Source organism: Oncorhynchus masou, chromosome 17, assembly GCF_036934945.1.
Source record: "Oncorhynchus masou masou isolate Uvic2021 chromosome 17, UVic_Omas_1.1, whole genome shotgun sequence".
In the NCBI taxonomy this organism is placed as follows: domain Eukaryota; kingdom Metazoa; phylum Chordata; class Actinopteri; order Salmoniformes; family Salmonidae; genus Oncorhynchus; species Oncorhynchus masou.
Window position 1 is genome coordinate 22,813,501 of NC_088228.1, and position 21,508 is coordinate 22,835,008.

At 43.5% G+C, this 21,508-nt stretch overlaps 1 protein-coding gene across 2 annotated transcripts in view; it reads left to right on the forward strand.

Moving 5' to 3' along the window:
• The first annotated feature begins 2,778 nt into the window (after window positions 1-2,778).
• The window catches only part of LOC135558712 (zinc finger SWIM domain-containing protein 5-like), a 48,054-nt gene continuing 29,324 nt past the window's right edge, over window positions 2,779-21,508 (forward strand). For both annotated transcript variants that reach the window (XM_064992767.1, XM_064992768.1), the window contains exon 1: window positions 2,779-3,293. In XM_064992767.1, coding sequence (XP_064848839.1) covers window positions 2,804-3,293 — 490 coding nt within the window. In that variant the 5' untranslated portion in view covers window positions 2,779-2,803. The remainder of the gene's footprint in view (window positions 3,294-21,508) is intronic.

Sequence of the window (21,508 nt, forward strand, 5' to 3'; positions counted from 1 at the left end):
ATCATTTAAGTCATTTGGCAGACGCTCTTTGACAAGTAGTATGAAGCTGTGGCTTGAAGTATTGCTTTTCCATACTATGTAATGTATTCCATGTGGATCTAATACTGTTTTTTTTCTCTCCCTATTCCGAGAAATTAGTAATTGAAGTTTCTTGCAATATTTGCCATAAAGTAGTGTGAAAGTACCAGGTTTTGACCACTAGATGCCACTGTTCCTGCTATACTGCCACACTATTTTATCAATGTTGCCAGTCTCTTATGCTTATTAAATAGATCACAACATTTTATTTGCAACTTTGGGTAGAAAACCAATATATTTGGCTCATGACGAAAATAAATTGTGTGATCATCCTCACAATTCAAGCAAGTCCTCCATGAAAGCAAATCATTTTGTCCTTCTTTTACACTTAATCTGTGTCCAGGCAATTGCCCCTTTGTGTGTGGTTTATTCCCTTAAAAAAGGTCTGGATTACTGTTAGACCATTCCTGCTGAACAAGCAAACCATTAGGCCACAGCAGTTCTAATGGTTTCAATGTTATGGTCTCTAATGGTCTTCAATGGTAAAGGGTTTAATGTCACTATTCACAATACAAATAGAAAAAAAAATTCTATATAAATACAATACATTCTATCCAAAGTTGCAAAGGAAATGTTTAATCTATTTAATAAACAGAAGAGACCAGCAAAATAAATAAAACAGCGTGGCAGTATAGCAGGAACAGTGGCAACTAGTGGTCAAAACCTGGTACTTTAACACTACTTTATAGTAAATAATGCAAGCGACTTCAATGACTAATTTCTCAGAACAGTGGGGGGGGAAAATACCAGCATCACAGGCAATACATTACATAGTATGAAGAAGCAATACTCCAAGTCAGAGCTTCATACTACGTGTCAAACATAGCTAATACTGTATAATGGTTGTTGGGGTGGGATTGGCATTGGGTGTGGGGTCCAGGTGTTTTTTTTTTACTATTTTGGAAGGGATTCCTCATGTTTTACTCGTTGGTAGGAATAAGTTTGGTCCAAATTGGATGTTGGGTAGAATATATATTTAATATTATCTGAATTCTATAAATATAAATGGCCACTTTGGGTACTATCGGTTAGCTTAATTTCTCAGAGATCAAATTATATTTCAACAAAATAATGTTTTAGGAATGCTAATCGTATCTGTTCCTAAATACATAAACGATTTCAGTGTGTCGAAATCCTCTTTCTCGTGCTTTTTGAAGTAGAACGACCCCAGGTTTTTCCATTTTCAAAGAAAATAGTGCAGAAGTGCTAAAAATGATCCAAGTGCTAAAATGATGATAGTCTGCTAAAAAGTTATTAGACTACATATGTTATTTTTTTACATTTCTCACAACACGTACTGTATGACTTATAATGTGTCAATTTGATACAAAATTGGTATTTGACATATCTTGGTGTATGTTGATATTTTTTAATTAAATCACTTAACATTGTGTTATCCTCTCCTCTGTCATGACATGTCTGTGAGTGTTTGTGAATAAGGACTCCCAATTCCCAAGATCTGATAATGAATGAGAATTATGAGGATATATATTTGCTGGATTGGAAACATTGAAGTAAATGGTGTGGATTGAATTTTCCAGTTAGTGTCTTGGTAATTAATCTCAGTCAGTAAAGGTATGGATTTAATGGAGGGAAGGGTTTTTACTACTTGGATGTGTTCATTTTATTTCCATGTCATGTTTATTTCAGATTTTTTTGAAATGATTTATTTAAGACAAATTTGAAAAAATATCGTCATCTTTTCCACTTTATAGGTCAAGGTTAAAGTTGAGGTGAGTAAAGATGTGTGTGGCTCAGTCGGTAGAGCATGGCGCTTGCAACGCCAAGCGTCGTGGGTTCGATTCCCGCTGGGACCACCCATATGTAAAAGTAGTGGCCCCAGCCGACTTGTAAGTCGCTTTGGACAAAAGCGTCTGCTAAATGGGATATATTATTATTATTATTTAAGAGTTGCAGAGTAGATAAATACACACACTTGAGCATTACAAATCATATTTTCCCTAACCTCTAAACCTACCCCTAACTTTTAACCTAAGCTTCACCCCAAAAACCCTAACCTTAACCCCAAAACCCTAAACCGAACCCTTAAGCTTAACATAGCATTTGAACCAATTCAAGACCTGAAACAAGTCCTGCCATTCAAAAAAGTTACTGTTTTCCTACCTTTTCAGGACATTTGGGTGAATTGTTAGAACATTAGGGTCCACATAATGTAGGACAACAACCACACACACGCACACACACACGCACACACACACACACACACACACACACACACACACACACACACACACACACACACACACACACACACACACACACACACACACACACACACACACACACACACACACACACACACACACACACATATATAAAGAGGGGAGTAGCAGTGGTGCGTTGTCAGTGCGGTATTGCCATGTGATTGGGGAGTGTTTGTTATTGATGGTGACGTTAAACCCCTCAACACCCAGACCCCTTCTCCAGTTTCCACTAGATAGCTCAGCCACAAAGTAAAAATTGGCTATCGTGAAAAATCTGAAAAACAAACATGACTTTTTTTGGCCTTAATTAAAGGTTAGGGTTCGGCATATGGTTAGCAGTGTGGTTAATGTTAGGGTTAGGGTTAAAATCACATTTAAGAAGATAAATTGTATAAATGGGCGGGGTTTATAACTTTGTGGCTGTGGTAACTTGTGACGACCTCCTCCCGATTGTGCGATTCTGAAGCAGGTCGCAGGTCCTCAGTGTTTATCTGGTCGTCATGGCGGAGGGACGTGGAGAGCTACCGCCTCAGCCGCCGCTTCATCTATCTTTACCCCCGGCCAGCAAGCGACTGTGCTTGCGCCCGGCTCCCCGAGGGCCTGGTCCAGGGCCTGGTCCAGGTTTTCCGAACTCTCGGTTTCGCTGCCCGGAATCTCTATTGGACTGTGCGGCAAAGGCTGTAGCGGAGAAATGGGCCTTTGAGAGGGTGGAGGAGCGCTTCGAGCGGATCCCAGAGCCAGTACAGCGCCGTATAGTGTACTGGTCTTTTCCGAGGAACGAAAGGGAAATATGTATGTATTCGTCGTTTCAGTGCCGCGTCGCCGGCGAAGAGGGTCCGGCGGTAGGAACAGGGGCTCCCGCTGGATCCGGGGCTGTCCCTGGAGGGGTTACCAGTACGACGGGGGCAACGGGCACCGGAGATGGACTGCCTTTCCGTCGGGGCATTCGGCTTTTAGAGACTGGTTGTGTGGAAAATGTCTTACAAGTCGGTAAGTGGAACAATCACAGCACTTTGCCCCTGTCCCTCTTCTCCTCTTACACGGCTTTTCAAATTAGTCTGTGCCCCTAAGCCCTAACTCGATCAAGGAAGGGTAGGCTGGCATTTAGTAATGGTATAAGTTTTTCCATGAAAACAAAAGTATGGAAAAACTGGTCTATGTTGAAGCAGTTTTAGCATAAGCCGACATTAATTTGGTTCGGATCGAATTAAGTGAACGGAGTGATCTAGCCTACATTAAATTCAGATGGCTGGCTAGGCTACTCTGTTTCATTAGGAAGCCGGATACGTTGATCTGTATCAGCTCAGCTGTTAAGAAATTAAAGGGCTGTCAGTTGATATTATAGCCGTTCGTTAAGTTGTAACTATTTTTGTGGTTTTACGCACACGATTTAAAACGGAGTAACATATCCATAGCCTCGATATAGCATTGACTCGCTTCACATTACGTTGTTGAGTCGATTGAGCCGACCCAGCTATGTGCTGGCAACATTTCAGCACTTTTTTTCCTCCCTCGTCAAGGGCTATGGAAGGCTACCTACCCTTTCCTTGCGCTGGTGGGGGGTTCATAACGTATCTCTGTTAGCGGCAGTTTTACACTCCATATGTTACAACTCGATTATATGTCTTTATTTGTGATAGAGTGTAGTTTATGTGAAAGACAAATACGCGTATTGGATATCTTATTATAATTAAACCAACGTAAGCCGACTCGATTCAAATCCTATATCTTTTGTTTATTTGCTCGTTGGACAGGACAAAGGACTCATAGCCAATAGTAGGTCTACGGGAAATATTTACGCAGTGTAAACCACGCATTGGACCCAAGTTTGGAAGTATTCATTAAAATTGTACCATTTGTAATTTCACAAAATAATATTTGTGCTGGGAAGCGGGAAATTTGTAGTCCCCACTACTACACAATAGCTTTCCAGTTGAGATGATCGATATCCGTCTCGCATTTCCAAGGCGATCACTGCAGAATGGCAACCACTGGTTATTTTAGACAAAGGTACACTCCAGAGGCTCCTCTCTCCAACGAAATATTGTTTAATTCATGTGTCTGCCATTATAACATGTAAATTATGAAGAATTGATCATTATAATCTAAACCAATGGAGGATTTGATTGAAATGTGTTTTAGGGACTAAGCCCAATAAACATGTGGGTTTACACATCCTGAGGACTGGAAAAATAATAAACCACGTTTTTATTGGCCAATAGATGATCTGCTATAAACTATGTGGAAATGCTTTGATTTCATATTGTTTATGTACAGTATTACTTGACAATAATAAAAACACAACATATTAATATTCCATTCTAATAATTCTAATAAAGCCTAATGTTCATCCAGGTATAAAGAAAAATGATAGCCTATAGAAATAAATAATCACTTAAATTATGCAGACAATGTGTGTCCAACAAGAGACTGACAATTTGTGAACTCGAGGGATTTCTCTAAGGAAATGTGTGGCAGAGTGTGAAAACACAACCAATATCAGCACGGTGGAGTCTGATTTGGCATTTTATAATAAGCTATAATGTGAGACACTTAACAGAGTTAGCAGTAAATCATTATTTTCCCCTCAAGGTCAATACAGGCCTGTGTTTACCTTTTTATTAACCAAATGGAATGCAGGTAAATGTGATTTCTATGACAGATTATGACAGATTTTTTTTGTTTTTGTGTGCTTTTTGTCTCTCTAACATTATCTATTTGTTTCTAATCTATGCCCAACATATTTGGGGTACCTTAACTTTAACAGTGTTTACAGCACCAAATCTTTCTACGAAGTGCATGCATTTCTATGGTAATAACCAGCTACAGATGAGGGTTGCTTATGTCTACAAAATATTTAGGATAGTTTTCTACTTGCTCTATGTGACTGCCAGACCTAACCAGTTCCCTGTATAAACCAAAACTTACATAGATTTTTCATAGAGTGTTCCTGGTTCTCCAGGCCTCGACTTGCGGGGCATGTTGGCTGTTTATATACTAACCGCTTATATGAAGCTTTGGAGAAACATGTCTTCCGTGGAACACAGACCATTTTTGTTTTGCCTTTTAGTATCCTCAGTTAGTCTAGCTTTGACGACTGGGATTTCTTCTGACTTCTTCCTTGCTTGTTTGATGGCTCAGACAGAACATGCAACTCATAGTAATCCAAAACCTTGTTACCTGCCTTGAGACGTTTAGCCAACTGTCAAGGACAGGAGCAGACCTGTTGCAAGCTCTCTGCGATGCCTCATGTCTGGCTGGCCCACCACTCTTTCTCCCCAGAATTGTTATTCCCATGCTGCAACAGTAAGCCCCAAAGTCCTTACTCAGTGCATTTCATGTTTTTATTTGTGTTAATGGGCGCAAACTCCTCTGCAGTCAGGATAGTTTGCATGCAAAGGCTCACAAAATAAATGATCAGTGTTTGTATTTGAGAAATGAGTTAGTATAGGTGTGTTTAGCTGATGACAAGAGTAACAGTTTGGCCCAGATACATGCCTTTGTATGGTTCACGGTAAAGTCCCTTATTGCATGTAAACTCATCATATTGCATATATTGGCCTGTGCTCATAATCTACTCAGTCAGGGCTTTAGTCATAATTAGAATAATCACAGATAGTTGTGTGTGTGTGTGTGTGTGTAATCCCCCCCCCCATCCCCCGCACATGCCTAAGCAGCCTCCTCATCGCCCCCCACGCCAGGCAGTCTGATAAAGTCCTCAGAGGGGAGGTTCCAGCTTTGAGTCAGGCTTCAGGATTATTGGGTCATGCTTTGTTACCCAGCTGTAGAAAAAGCACTTGTTCACAGAAGGGGGAGGAGGGAGGGTGTGTGGTGGGGTGGTGAATGCTATAAGCACGGTCCTCTCTCTACCTCACCATGTTGTTGCATAAAGCCCTAATAGGTCCCCTTTGAAGCTTCACTGACTTCAAGTTTTAATGTCACACGCACAAGTACCGTGAAATGCCTTTGTTGCAAACTCTAAACCCCACAATACAGTAATCAATATCAGTGTAGTACTAAAAATAACACAAGGTAGAACAATAAACACACACGAAATAAAAATAAGTACACAAGAAAGTAAAGCTATATACAGGTTCAGTTCCAATACCATATTTACAATGTGCAGGGATACCGAGTGGTAGATACTGTATGTATATGGGTGAGGTGGCTAGGCATCGGGATGCATGGAAAAACAGAGAAGCAGCGTAAATGAAAATTGTATGTGAGTGCATGTGTGTAGAATCAGTATAAATGTGTGTGCATGTTATGTGTGTGTTGGAGTGTCAGTGTGTGTGAGTGTGTAGAGTCCTTTGGGTGTGCGAAAATAAAAACTAGAGACGCTGGGCATCCCGGGTGGCGCACTGCATCGCGGTGCTTGAGGCATCACTACGGACCTGGGTTTGATCCCAGGCTGTGACACAACTGGCCGTGACCGGGAGTCCCTTAGGGCGGCGCACAATTGGCCCAGCTTCGTCCAGGTTAGGGGAGGGTTTGTCCTTGGGGGCTTTACTTGGCTCATCGTGCTCTAGTGACTCCTTGTGGTGGGACGGGCGCTGCAGGCTGACTTCAGTCGTCAGTTGAACAGTGTTTCCGCCGACACGTTGGCGCAGCTTCCGGTTTAAGCGGGCAGGTGTTAAGAAGCACCGTTTGGAAGGGTCATGTTTTGGAGGACGCACAACTCGACCTTCACCTCCCGAGCTCGTTGGGGAGTTGCAGTGATGAGACAAGATCACAAATGGACATCACGAAAAGGGGGAGGGAACGAGGCGAAGCAAAGTTTCTGCAGTTTCTGTTACATTTTGGCACTTCTACTTCCCTTCTACAAAATGGAAACTCTACCCATTTTACTAATGATGAGCCCATAGTGCCTGCGTTGTTTGATGGACATGGTTCTCTTACAGTCAAGTTTGTAAATCGGTGCCTGTCATATTGGATGTATTACTTAGCTATATAGTATCCATTATTTGTTTTAGATGCAGACACCTATTCTATAGTGCCCTAATGTTTCTAGTTCTTGTCGGTTTTGAGGCAGATATTAATTTGTTGCTCCTCAGTGATGTCACTACTCATAGTTAGCCCCATATATCTGAAGCCCTTTGTCTTCCCAGCGTGTTAACTGTCATCTTTGTATTCTGGGCCAAATCTTACTCAGAACCTATACAAGTTTAACAAGGGACCACTAATTCTGAGCCGTCTCTCAACGCCCAGGCAGACAATATTTAATCAAGACAATTAATTCCATGCATGCAAGTTTCAAAGAAAATCAGTAAAACAAATCTGCTCTTTACAGTTATTAGCAGTCTCAGGTTTGAAGGACACAGTCATTAAAAGCCTTTTCTGTCTCTGTCAAAGGAGGAAATTAATTTGGTCTGGGGAGGGGGGGAGGTGGGGCTTAAGTATATAAATGCTTTAATCAGGGGAGAGCACAAATGTTCATTCTGATAGAGAAAGGTGAACACACACACAGACTCTATAGTAGCTAGGCCTACACAATGTTGTTATGAAGTTGTAGGAATGTGTTATGTGAGCTGTAGTGTCTGACACGGAGTACAGACCATGTAGAAGAGGGACCATGTTGACTATAGCTATCCTCTTACATGCCACATATATTCTCCCCCAGGGCCCCCAGCACTGCTTCTTGTTTCCAATGTGTTACAGTGGATCTAAATGATAACCAGCCGCAGCACCATCCACATTCCACCCCTCTCAATTAACACATGTTATCTGTAGTGGTTTCATAGCAACGATTTACCTTGGGCTCTGTACATTCTCACATACTAAAAATCAATAAGAAGCGGCCTTGCCTTTGCTGTTGATGCACACCGCCTGCCTGGCGATACCCTCTGATTGACTTTATCAGTAATACACACTGCTCAGCACAGATCCCACGTGTCTTCAAATCAAATCACATTTTATTTGTCACGTGCGCTGAATACAACAGGTAGACCTTACCGGAAATGCTTACTTTACAAGCCCTTAACCAACAATGCTGCATTAAAAAAAAGTAAGTACAAAAATATTTGCTAAAAAAAGTAACACACTAAAAATACCAACATTTGAGGCTATGTACAGGGGTTATAGGTTAGTCGAGGTAATGTGTATGTAGGTAGGGATAAAGTGACTACGCATAGATAATAAACAGTGAGTAGCAGCAGCGTAAAAAAAGGGGTCAATGCAAATAGCCCAGGTAGCCATTTTATTAATTGTTTAGCAGTCTACTGTCTTGGGGGTAAAAGCTGTTATAGGCTTTACTGGCCTGACTTGTGTAAGCGTGGTAGAACATGGAGCTACAGGTAGCAAGGGGGTTATTCATTCCACTGTCTGTCACTGATTTGTAGCTTCCACCACATTGGTAGACTGGCTCTACCTCCTAGCCAGGGGTAAGGTTTAGATATCACCTCTTCTCCACTCCTCTCTGGCTGCTGTGGCCGGGCCCCATGCACATACCTGCTGATGTGTCGTGTGTCAGTCACTAAACATGCCGCCTTTATGTGTTTTATTGGAGCTGACAGCTTGCCGTAGTGGCACACATGCACTGTTCCCTGATCAAATACAAAACACAGGCTCGAGAAAATAACTGTAAAAGTTCCTATTGAAGTAGTCATGCCTCTATGGTAAACTGTTTGTTCTCACACCAGCAGGTATGTAATTGTACAGTTATCACAAGGTGACTGCCGCTGCTGCAATGTGACTCATTGTGACCAGTTTAGAGATGATTATTGAGCTCCTTTCAACCTCAACCGCCGGCCACCTTTTATTATATCTACATGGAGCCAAAAGGTTTCCTGCCCGTTCCTGGACGAGAGACAAATGTGTAATAATGTTTGATGTGGATTTTTATTTTGTATTCACGTTTGGCTGGGGTGTATCACTGTCATTGTAAGATGAGCATACAGGGAAAGCTGCTCGACTTGAAAGAGTAAGCCCTCAGACAGGTCTATTGTGGCCTCATTTGGTTGTAATTGCCTAACAAATGCAAAAGAACACCAGGGGTAACAAAAAGCCAAGGAATGGAAAAAGCAGTTGGGATACACAATTAAATTGAATCGAGAGTAGGGAGACATTATCAACTCATATCCTGGGCTGCTATAAGATTGTGCTTAGCCAAGCAAAAAAAATCCCAATGCCTTCCTTTCTGTCCCAGTCTTCACATTTTGCCGTAGAGTGTGGCATCTGAGCTGGGAATGAAGCATAAAACTGGGAGAGGAGGAAATGCAGCCACAGAGCAACCAGCCTCTCCCATACAAGCCTTTTATCCAGCTGAGTTTTTGTTTTGCTGGGGGGTTTTGTGGCCAGTTCACATGGAAACTTAATTTTCTCTGTCTGGACTGCAGGGAAGGATAATGTATTGAAGAAAGGGTCAACTCTCCTGCCAAAGGGTAAAAGACACAAAGAAAAAGGAGCGACACAGGCCTCTGTGCAGTCAACTATGTGTGAAACACTTTTTAAAAAACCTTTAAGTCAGTTAAGAAGCTTGTGCTCCCAGTTAAGAACAAATTCTTATTTACAATGTCAGCCTACAGGTGAACAATGGGTTAACTGGGCAGAATGACATATTTTTACCTTGTCAGCTCAGGGATTTGACCCAGCAACCTTTCGGTTACTGGCCCAACGCTCTAACCACTAGGCTACCTGCCGCCACTTAGCACATTTCTGATGGGACAGAGATTGTTGCTAAGATGTTTTAGCTTTTGGTGCACTTTAAGATCCTTGCTTAATTTTATTGACTCAATCCATTTCCAGTGTTTCACTGAATGAATGTGCTACATCTGTTTCTACTGAATATTGATCAAAATGAACAGATTCCATGCATGGTATGGCCACAAAGTAGTGGTCACATTTGCACACATTTTGTTTTCCAAAGCCACTTGATGCCCATTTGTCTGTCTGGGCTTTTTTTTATTAGATTCCGCCTGAGTTTAATGTCAGTATTCCCCTCATTGCTTCTTATTGAAATCCCCCCCATTGATTGAATTAGTTGTCTTTACTGGAAGCTGAAGGTATGGTTCAAGGATATCTCTACTAATGGCTGTCCATATAAATGATAAACTATGGCCCTGTCTCTGTACTTTGATTGCTCTAGAGACTGAGGTATGCGCCCCAAATGGTGCCCTATACTCTATATAGTGCACTACTTTTGATTATGGCCCCTGGTCGAAAGTAGTGCACTATGTAGGGTATAGGGTGCCATTTGGGGCGCATGCCTGGGATGAGGTACAGATTGCAAGATGAGCATCAAGGATTTTCTCAGCCAATTAGATTTGACCTTTTAACTCTGTCCATTAGAGCTGTGTTCAGTCACCATTGTTTGTTCTGTGAGGAAGAGCAAATGGGTAAATCCATTTGAATTCAATCACTTTTTGACAGCACCCCTTTTGATTTGAACGAAACCTTCCATACCTATTGACATTGTAGAAGTGCCCAGAAAGGGGCTTTTCGGGCCTGAATGCCAAAACATTAATGTGATAAAGCTGCTCAATGTTGACCAATTTTGCATGCCTCACCATACCATGAGGAATCCATATCTTCATCACTGGAAAAGATAAACAGCTGAGATTTTATATATTTTAAAAGCTTACAAACAGGGCTGTTTGATAATTTATTGGGGAAAAAGGTAATTTTTTTGTTGTTGTTTTGTAATCTTAAACATCAATGATCTAAAAGCCTGTGAACTCTGCAAAGTACTTCAGTAAAATCATTTAGAGTTTAGTTCTTTGGGGTATCTGTACTTTACTGCTTATATTTTTCACAACTTTTACTTCACTACATTCCTGAAGAAAATATGGTACTTGACATTTTCCCCGACAACCCAAAGAACTCGTTACATTTTGAATGCTTAGCAGGACAGGGAAATTGTGAAATTGACACATATATTAAGAGAACGCGTGGTCATCCCTACGGCCTATGGTTTGGCGGACTCACCAAACACAAATGCATCTTTTGTAAATAATGTCCGAGTGTTGGGGTGTGCCCCTGACTATCCGTACATTTTAAAAATAAGAAAATGATGCTGTCTGCTTTGCTTAATATAAGGAATCTGAAATGATGTATACTTTTACTTCTACTTTTGATACTTAAGTATATTTGTGCATTTTACATTTACTTTTGATACTTAAGTATATTTAAAACCAAATACTTTTAGACTTCTCCTTATGTTAATAGAAGTAAAAGTATCTATACTTTTACTCAAGTATGACAATTGGGTACTTTTCCCACCAGTGATAAATAGTTGTATTTGTTATGTTCACTATGTAGCCCTTGTGAATTATTGTTGTGTTCATTTTGACTCGCCCGTAACACGCGCTCCAGCAGGTATATTTCACTGGTCACCCCCAAAGCCAAGTCCTCCTTTGGTCGCCTTTCCTTCCAGTTCTCTGCTGCCAGTGACTGGAACGAATCGCAAAAATCACTGAAGCTGGAGTCTTATATCTCCCTCACTAACTTTAAACATCAGCTGTCAGAGCAGTTTACCGATCATTGCACCTGTACACAGCCCATCTGTAAATAGCCCACCCAACTACCTCATCCCCATATTGTTTGTTTTTTTGCTCCTTTGCACCCCAGTATCTCTACTTACACATTCATCTTCTGCACATCTACCACTCCAATGTTAATGCTAAATTGTAATTATTTCACCACTATGGCCTATTTATTGCCCTACCTCCATTTGCACACACTGTATATGGACTTTTTTATTGTGTTATTGACTGTATGTTTGTTTATTCCATGTGTAACTCTGTGTTGTTAACTCTGTGTTGTTTGTGTCGCACTGCTTTGCTTTATCTTGGCCAGGTCACAGTTGTAAATGAGAACTTGTTCTCAACTGGCCTACCTGGGTAAATAAAGGTGAAAAAAACAATACAAGTCCTATAGGAGCCACCTAATACACCCGAGCAGTTTATAAAGAATGTAACTAGTCTCATTCTTTCTACATAACAGTATTCTCTCTTGAAATTGGACTTCATTGAGTTTCCCAGCCATAGCCTGCCGAGGCTATATGCCTGTGATCGAAATCAACACCGGTAGGCATATCATTATTGTTTTCAAATATGTATTATTGGCACTATACTACACTAAATAGACACTTTTTAACTATACATTTCACAATTGCAGATGTAACAATGCACAAGCAGTCGATTTGCTTCACGTAGCCATGATTAAAAAAAATCAAATTTGATGGCGTTGATGATCTTGGCCCGTCGGTTCTCTCATTCACAACTATGCTTTCTAATTCCAGCACATGTTCGTTAACACACGGAAAAAATAAATACACTTTTTAGATCATTTCGGTTAAATGTAAAAAAAAAAAAAAAAAAAGTCAATTTGTATATATGTTTTTCAATCTTGAAATTATAACAGTTTTTAAGCTTTTAAATGATATCATACTCAAGCATTTTATATTTTCCAGTGAGGAAGACATGGAGGCCTTATGGTATGATATGCAAAATGGGTCAGCTTTGAGCCATCTCCTGAATGTTTTGGCATTCAGGTCCAGGAAGCCCCTTTCTGAACATCTTTCCATGAGCAAATGTGTACGGAAAGTTTTGTTTAAATCTAAAGTGATTCTGGCAAAAAGTGATTGAACTCATACAGATTTACACAAATGTCAATGTCACAGACCTAGGGCTGTTACAGTTCTAACTCTTCAACCTTTCAGTAGAAATGAAACCATTTCCCCCCAGACCTGAAAGGCAATGAGTAATGCTATTTGTAGTAATTTGAACCGATTTTGATTAGAAACAGACAGTTTCCCTTTAACATTATGTCTTACAAAACAGGCAGTTACTATTGCAATGGTCACATGTGGTGCACTGAGGTTCTTGACAATGCAGTGCTATTACTATAAACAAGACAGAAACTGCAGCCCATAGCAATTCATTGTGGAGCGCATCAGCATGATGTTCTGTAAAGCCTTTTCCAGTTGTCATAGGAAATGTCTCTTAAGTGCTTCAGCATTACAATTGCCGATAGTTAAGCGAGAGAAAAGAGCATAAAATGGCAATGTGAATTGTGTGGATTCCACCTCTGTGGTCTTGAGTTTAATGGTAATTTGTCCAAGCCGACCGTGTCCTCTCTGAATTCATAGGTGTTCATGTGAGGGAGGTGTTTTACAGATGAAAACAAGCCTATTATCGTAGAGCTTTAGAGTCTGCTAGCATCGCTCTGTTGTCAGTTTTTAGGTCGAAGCCAGAGACGGGGGAGTGAATATCTAGGTCTAGGTGATTCAGAGTAGTTAAAGCCAGTTCATGTTTTTGCTTAGAAAAATGGCACTCCCTATTAAATATTAATAGCCTCCTCAAGCTAAACACTTGCCTCTCTCACTCTCTCTTCTGCCTACCGGCTCTCTTTTTCAATATGGGCTAATGACAGGCCTGTGTTTCCCTGCAGTGGCTCTGCTGATTTGGCCCATTAGGCACTTGGTTCTCGCAGGCAGGCATCTGACTGAACAGATGACTGCAGAAAAAGGGGTGGAGGGCAGAGGAGGAGTGAGAGAAGGGGGAGTAAGAGAAGGTGGGGTGGGAGGGGGGGGGTAGGAGAGAGAGAAGGGGGAGGGAGAGAAGGAGGAGAGAGAGAGAAGGGGGAGGGAGAGAGAAGGGGGAGGGAGAGAAGGAGGAGAGAGAGAAGGGGGAGGGAGGGAAGAGGGAGAGAGGGAAGGGGGAGAGAGGGAAGGGGGAGGGAGGGAAGAATACCTAAAAGGCAAATATGAAAGGCAGAGTAAATAAGCAACCTGTCACCTCCCCCACAAGTGATGACAAAAACAGCTAAAGTGCCCCGGCGAAGGAAGCTGGCAACAGAGACGCCTCATTAGGCTTCCCCAGCTCACCCTGAGACTCTGCACAGGAGGGAGGAAGTACCACACCATGCAAAGTGCAGCAGCAGACAGACACACCAACATGCAGAGGGAGAGAGTGGACAGGACAGCCAGCTCCCCTCTCCGCTCGCCCCTCTTTCCCCACCCCGCAACATGATTAATGTGGGAAACATCTGCGGGGCTTTGTCTGGACCCCTAGTCCCCTCGCTCTCTTTTACCACCCCCTAACCCAAAGTTGCACCTCCTCCCCTTCAACTTCCCGGCCTCGCCCGGTCACTCGTCTCCAAAACAAAGGTGCTGCGGTGCAGTCTGGAAATGTAATCCAACATGGCCTCTGACTGATGCCCGGCAGTGGAAGGAGACAGTGGTGGAACTTACTGGATGTGTTAGAAATAGCACCTGATTCCCTATGTAGTACACTCCTTTTACCAGGGCCTATATGTCCTGGTCAAAAGTAGTACTTTATATAGGGAATAGTGTGCTGTTTCAGACGGAGCCATTGGCTTGGTTCAGTCCAACCATTTCAGATGAAGTACAGTCCCCACCCCCATTATGAAACCAAACCACCACAAAGTTGGCTGTATAAGCTCAGCTCAGGAAGTACATTATAGTGACTCCTCTGGACATTTATAAATGGTACTGGTATTCCCCTGTCATTTATACCGAACCGGTACTTGAGAACATACTCCCTCTCCTCCACCCGGGTGAGTGTGTGTGTGTATGTGTGTGTGTGTGTGTGTGTGTGTATGTGTGTGTGGTTCAATGGAGGGGATTCTGATAGTTGTCATGGTGTAACAGGATCAGTTGGGCTCCGCCCCAGCGCCCTAGAGCTCCAGCCTTCCCCATACTGGGCCACTGTGGAGCTGTTAGTAGGAATGGCTGCCTGACCTTGGCTGCTGTAGATCAGTGGGCTGGGCAGAGGCCCCGCTATCTCCAGAGCATGACTCCCTTCAGAGATAAAGCTCCTAAAAGCCTCGGGTCTGTAATGCCCACACCCACTACCACCACCTCAATCCCTAAACTCCTCTTACTGAGCACATAATTATTATAATGCAGTAGTAAGGCTGTTTATAAGCATGGTTACTACATTTAAGCAATAAGGCCCGAGGAGGTGTGGTGTATATAGCCAATATACCACGGCTGGTCTTAGGTATGACACATTGTGGAGTGCCTGGACACAGCCCTTAGCCATGGCATATTGGCCATATACCACAAACCCCCGAGGTGCCTTACTGCTATTATAAACTGGTTACCAATGTAATTGGAGCAGTAGAAATAAAAGTTTTGTCATACCCTTCTGATATACCACGGTGGTCAGCCAATCAGCATTCAGGGTTCAAACCATCCAGTTTATAATTTACATTATATTCTGCATATACATTAAAGCCCAGTTATTGACTGACAGGTAACCCACAGGTAAGGTTTATGCAGTAAGTAATGCAGAGGTAGCCAGGCCGGCGCGACTGACTGGTCAATCATTCATCAGCACTCCTCAACAGGCACTTATTGAAATTTCAAATATGGATTTTTGTGGTTAATATCTACCATTAGTAGTTACTCACAGCTGTAGAAACATTTCAACAATTAGGCCAGGCAGGCCGTTTGAATCAATGGTGCCACGTGAGCACTGAATGGCATGTTAGTTTTAGTGTTTTCAGGGCGTGTAAGTGGCGAGCTAAATACAGTAGTCCAACTTGCTCTGTTGACACTGTTGCTGTGGTGGGGTTGAGGGTAGAAAGGAAGCGATATCTTCTCTCTGGCATCATATATTGGACGTCCCCTTCCCTGTCTCTTTTGTCCCCCCCCACACACACACACACACACACACACACACACAGTCGCAATCCCACTGTGTTTCCCCACCACCACTATTGATTTAAAATTCACATTTTCACCTAGTTTCATTTTGCCTCAGAAAAGAGGGGCGTGGCACGCTAAGCACCTTTTGTGCTGCGGCAGCAGACAGAAGCAGTCAGTGTGTGTGTGTCTGAGACGTGTAGATCAGTGTTGAAAGTGTTGTGCGTTATCTTGGGGATGGAACTGCCTGCTGCAACAATAGGATTAAAGCACAACGGGTGAAAGAAGCAATTAAACATTATGCGATCAGATTCCCTCAAAGGCACTTTATTTCTGAAGTTCCCTCTCTCCTAATACAGTCTTTCATATCCTCTTGAGCCATAGGGGTAGTGGTGGGTCGTAATCTGTAAGGTTTCTGACAGGTAGACACATGGCTTGATGAAGGGACCAGGCTGTGAGCTCTGGAACATATTTCATGCTGGCTGGATGACAATAGTATTGCAGTGATAAAGAGACTGCATTAATGTCAATTCAGACACCATGTCTGAACCAATCATTTCCCTTTTTACGACTCCCTCTGATGCTGTGAAGGCCAGATACGCCCTTCACGTTGAAAGTTGTGTGTGTGTGTGTGTTTTTACAATTGTTCCGCAATCTCTTAACTCGTACCAATCTCTTACCTTTATGTCAAATGATAAACTATTACTTTGACTCAAATGTGATATTAGTCCTCATGGAAACTGGATCTATACAGAGAACATAGCAGAATGATAGATTTCTATGGCAGTACATTGAGGTTTAGAATGATAGATTTCTATGGTAGTACGTTGGGGTTTAGAATGATAGATTTCTATGGCAGTACATTCAGTATACTCAAGTGATCCAATCTGGCAGCCCCGTACACCATTTGTTTTCATCAACAGTAAATGCCGCATTATCCTAGAGCCACACAAAGGCTGGCTGATGAAAGGCTATGGCTGTGCCCTTGCTCATCACACACACACACACACACACATCTGAACCTGGCTGAAAACAGGTGTCCCTCCCTGACCGACCATGGCTACATGGGGCTGAGGAGACGAGGTTTCACACTGAAAGAGAGAGAAGAAAAACATTGACGGAAATATTCATGACCACTACCTTTCATCATCTCTTGATTCTGGGGGCTGTGAAAAGGGGAGAGTGAGACAGAAAAAAAGGGAAAAAACGTCAAGTAAATCAGTGAGTGATTGAAGAGGCCTTTCCTGGATAATTCAGTTTGATTGGAGTCTCAGGCTGTCATTACTGACCCTGCCCAACACGGAGAGGAGAAGGAAGGCCCCTGCCTGACTCTCTGTCTGTCTCTTTAGAGCCTCTCCACACCACAGCCCTCAGCCTGGCCCTTTTGTCCTCTCATCTTCCATCCCTAGTCACCTCCTTTATTCTGTCCATCACTCTGCCATTAGAGGTAGCAGGGGCCTTTGCACCCTGATGGGGATGTTGGACCTCAACTTGGGCATAATGGTGTCAGTTAGAGTTGATGAGGGGTTATTTTCACTTCTTTCCTGCTTTCAGAATGATATGTTTCCAATTAATTGTCTTCTGTGAAAAGCATTTTAAAGATTATTCTGACCATATTAACGGAAGCCATTAAGCATGACTCCCTATGTGGTTTCCTTGTGATTTCACCTGTTTTCCGTCTACTTTTGTCCCTATTTGTCACACATACCCATACACTTGAGGAAACAAGGCGATTATTATGCTCAATTCTAAGTTGTTCATCTCCTCATTAACACGCTTCAACAAGCAAAACAACAACACATATGTTTTGTCTAATTATGGACATAATCCCGTCCTGTTTTATAGTGTGGTGTCCTTTGGTGTGTCAGAACAGTCTTCCTCCGCTTTGTGCCATGCTATCCACAGCAGACACGCTGGGAACTCCCCTGGGTAATGCAGTCTGGAGACCAGTAGTGGTGCTTTGAAACATCTGCTCCGAGAACTACCATCAGACCTGCTCAATTGTCCAGTCCCAACCCTTTCCTCCCTCCCTGCCTTTCTGTCAAGTCCAACATAATTGGGCCAGCCAAACACCTAGCTAATTGTGCTACTAACCTCGTCTCTCCTCATTACTACTGGAATTGACCTAGTAAAGTACAGTAGAATAGTCTTTCTCTGTTGCTAGGTGACTTTGAGGCCAGCACTAGTAAAAAGAGGGCTGTCCTGCTACTGCTAGCCTTGGTTAGTGATTCAAGCTTTAAAGAATGTCTTTGACATAGAAGACTATACAACCAGCTCATATTTCCATTCAGTAACACTGTCTGACAGTGGACGCTATACCTGAGGTAGAAGTAAGACAAAGCTAACGTGTGAGTTAATCTCTTAGCCTCTCTCGTATTCCCAGTAGTCCTCCTGGTCATGTCTTTCTGGGGGAAAAGGGGTTGTCCCTCCCTGTCTCCCTGCTCTCCCTCGGGTCCTCACGCGCCATAGGGGTTAAACCCGCCTCAAATGGCGCACATGTGTCATAAACACTCTCTGAGCTTTGAAGTCAATTGAGCTCCTACAATGGTCGCCTGCCTCTCAAGTTCCCCCAGTTTGCAAACCTAGAGGCCTTTGTGCCAGCCCCAACGTCAAAGTATACAGTCTCACTCCAGTTATGGAGCACTGGATACCTATTAAAGTCATGTCAATGGTTTATAACATAACAGTGGAGATTTACTAACTGGCCTTTTGATGCTGCTTGGCTGTTTTCCACCTTCACCAGTTAGTCATCCCAATGAGCATTCAACTCCAGTCTCCATTTTTAGACATAAGGCTACTATTGTTTCATGATATGACTATTGTGGATTTCAGGTAGTTACAGAACTAGAAAGTCTTTCAACAGACCGCTAGGTCACAGCCACTCTGAAGTGCACCCAGGAATTTGTCCCCGGGGGGGCTTTTTTTCCCTGCCTGATTTGTGTTCTGTCCTTGATGATTGGATGAAAAAAATCCCCCTCTCATCAAATCCCTCTATTAATATCTGCAGAGCGCCCCTCAGCCTCCCCTCCCTCCCTGCCTAGCCTGCATTATTAACAAGCCCTCTCCCAATTAAGATGGATGAGACTGCTCTTGAGGGTATTTGTTCAGGTAAGATCTCTGATTAGCATATCTGATGGATCTGCCTTCACACACTGATTAGAACCTTCCCAGAGGCCCCGGGGCCACTTTAAAGGAACAACTGCACAAATTAGACTTAGACCTAGAGCACACTGGGTTGCTAAAGTTGCCTGGCCACCAATGACTGTACCCCAACCCCCTGGGCCCACTTAGCCCAACCCCAGCCCCACTGCTGCCTGCTCCCCTTCTGTGAAGAAGCTGGCTTTTCATTCATTCATTTCTTATTAGGACGTGTATAACAGGATTAGTCTTCTTAGTATTTGGGTATGTGTAGAGAGTCCCTCCCCTCCTACCACTGTAACAGTGAAGCTCCCTCCTGCAGACAGTGTGTGTGTGTGTGTGTGTGTGTGTGTGTGTGTGTGTGTGTGTGTGTGTGTGTGTGTGTGTGTGTGTGTGTGTGTGTGTGTGTGTGTGTGTGTGTGTGTGTGTGTGTGTGTGTGTGTGTGTGTGTGTGGCTACTAAATGAGGCCAGTGCTATAGAAGATGGAAGAGTCTCCTGTGTGTGGGTGTGTGTACAGGCCAGATGGGACTTGAGCTGCCAGCCACGAGACGAGATCTCCTCCTTCCTTTAGGAGTGTGGGAGGAGACAAGCTTTCTCATTGGGCCAAGTGTAATCCTTCTAGCGCGGCTTGGATACTAGCCCTCTGTGTTTGCCAGCTCCAATGCATATCATTTCAGGATATAGGACGTCAGCCCCTGCTTGTGGCTGATTAGCCATACGGTCAAAGAATAGGCCGACCTAGTAGACAGAGTGAGGCCTGATAATGTTATCAACACAATGCCCAACCCAAATAGTCATGCAATGTCACCTATTTTTGGCGGGTGCTTTGCACTTCTCTGGATAATGCTTAATCTTAGATATTGGCCCATTCTAAGAAGGCCTAGTTAGATTCTCTTTGTTTGGGCTGAGTTGCTGAAGGGCCCAGTTGTAGGCCGGCTAATTGTCCTCCAAATCTATATGTCGATACGTGTCGGAGTCTAGTGATTTGAACAGCACTCGCCCTCCGTCCGTCTGTCTGTCCAGAAAGGGGGAGAGGGACAACACGGCGAGGTTTTAAACTAGTTAAACTGGTTTTAGTTGGGCCTGTGGAATGCGTCCGTGTGTGTGCACATGCTCGTGCATCTATGTGTCTTCAGTGTGTCAGCCAGAGTTGTCCTGATTGCAGCAGATAGAGCCCCTCCGTGATCTACTAACCCCACCTGCCTCTAATCTAGTTCTGTGTGCTGCTACCCATGCCTGGCAGGCAGCTGTAGTCAACCCCTTTGTTATGATGTCAGGTACTGCAGAGGCTAGGCTAATGAAACCCAGTCTGGCTAGCACTGCTCCCCGCCTGCTCGCTGCCTGCTCCCCGCCTGCTAATGCCTGGCACGGGGGAGGAGCAGCCAATTAATAGCTACTGCAACACCTTGTTACTGGAGCATGAGGCTAACTGTCTGTCTGCCTGGTGGAGCATGGAGATGGGCTGAGCTGATTATCTTCGCTGTGCTTTCACAAGGGAGTTTGGTTGAAAATACTGCAAAGCATTATGTTGTGTTGCGAGGAAGTTTAGAATGTTGCACTCTGCACTGTTCGAAGGAAGGAAGTATTTTCTTCTTTTACAGAATATCAACAGCTTTTCCTCCTCGTGATTCTCTTGTTCTTATCCCAGTCGTGGCCTCTGGCTGTGTTATTATTTGATTGTGTTAACCTTTATTTAACTAGGCAAGTCAGTTAAGAACAAATTCTTATTTACAATGATGACCTACACCGGACAAACCCGGACGACGCTCCTTCCTTTACCCTCCGACTAGTGATAATAGAATTGGCCTCACACCCAGATACACGACAGACTAGCACACTGCCTCTTGTCCCGTTCTCCTTCCTTGCCCTGCCCTTCTCTTTCTCTCTCTCTTTCTCTCTCTCCTTAAATTTTCAGTTTTTTTCTTCTTTGTATTGTAATGCCGGAGCTTGGCTCAGTGCCCAGTTTCATCTATTGATGTCGCTTTCCCCTCCCTCTTCGGTCCGCCCTGTCTCCTCGCTCGCTCCCTCCTTCCCTTCCTCCCTCTGTTTCAGCAAAGTCCAAACTCTCCTCTTGCTGTTGCTGTGGCAAGGGAGGCAGCATGCCTCTTTGGAATGCAAACATGCACATTCCTACACGCACGCACACACACACACACACGCCCAGCCCAGTCCAGCCCAGCCCAGCCCAGCATACACAGTGCCCTGGCAGCTCCGTGGGTCATTGTGTTTGGCACGTGGCCCTGGGTAGGGGGTGTGCCACCACCCTGCATCCCCTCTACCCCCTGCCTGACTCCACTGTGCCTTGGCAGACAGCTCCTGCTGAGTAAGGAACGGAGCCTCTCTCCTGCTCTCTGTCTGTATCCAGGCTAAATTGATAGGCAGCTGCCCACTTCTACAACCATACCCATGATTTAATATTCTGGAGGGCTATGGGGGAAACTTTCATTACCACACCCA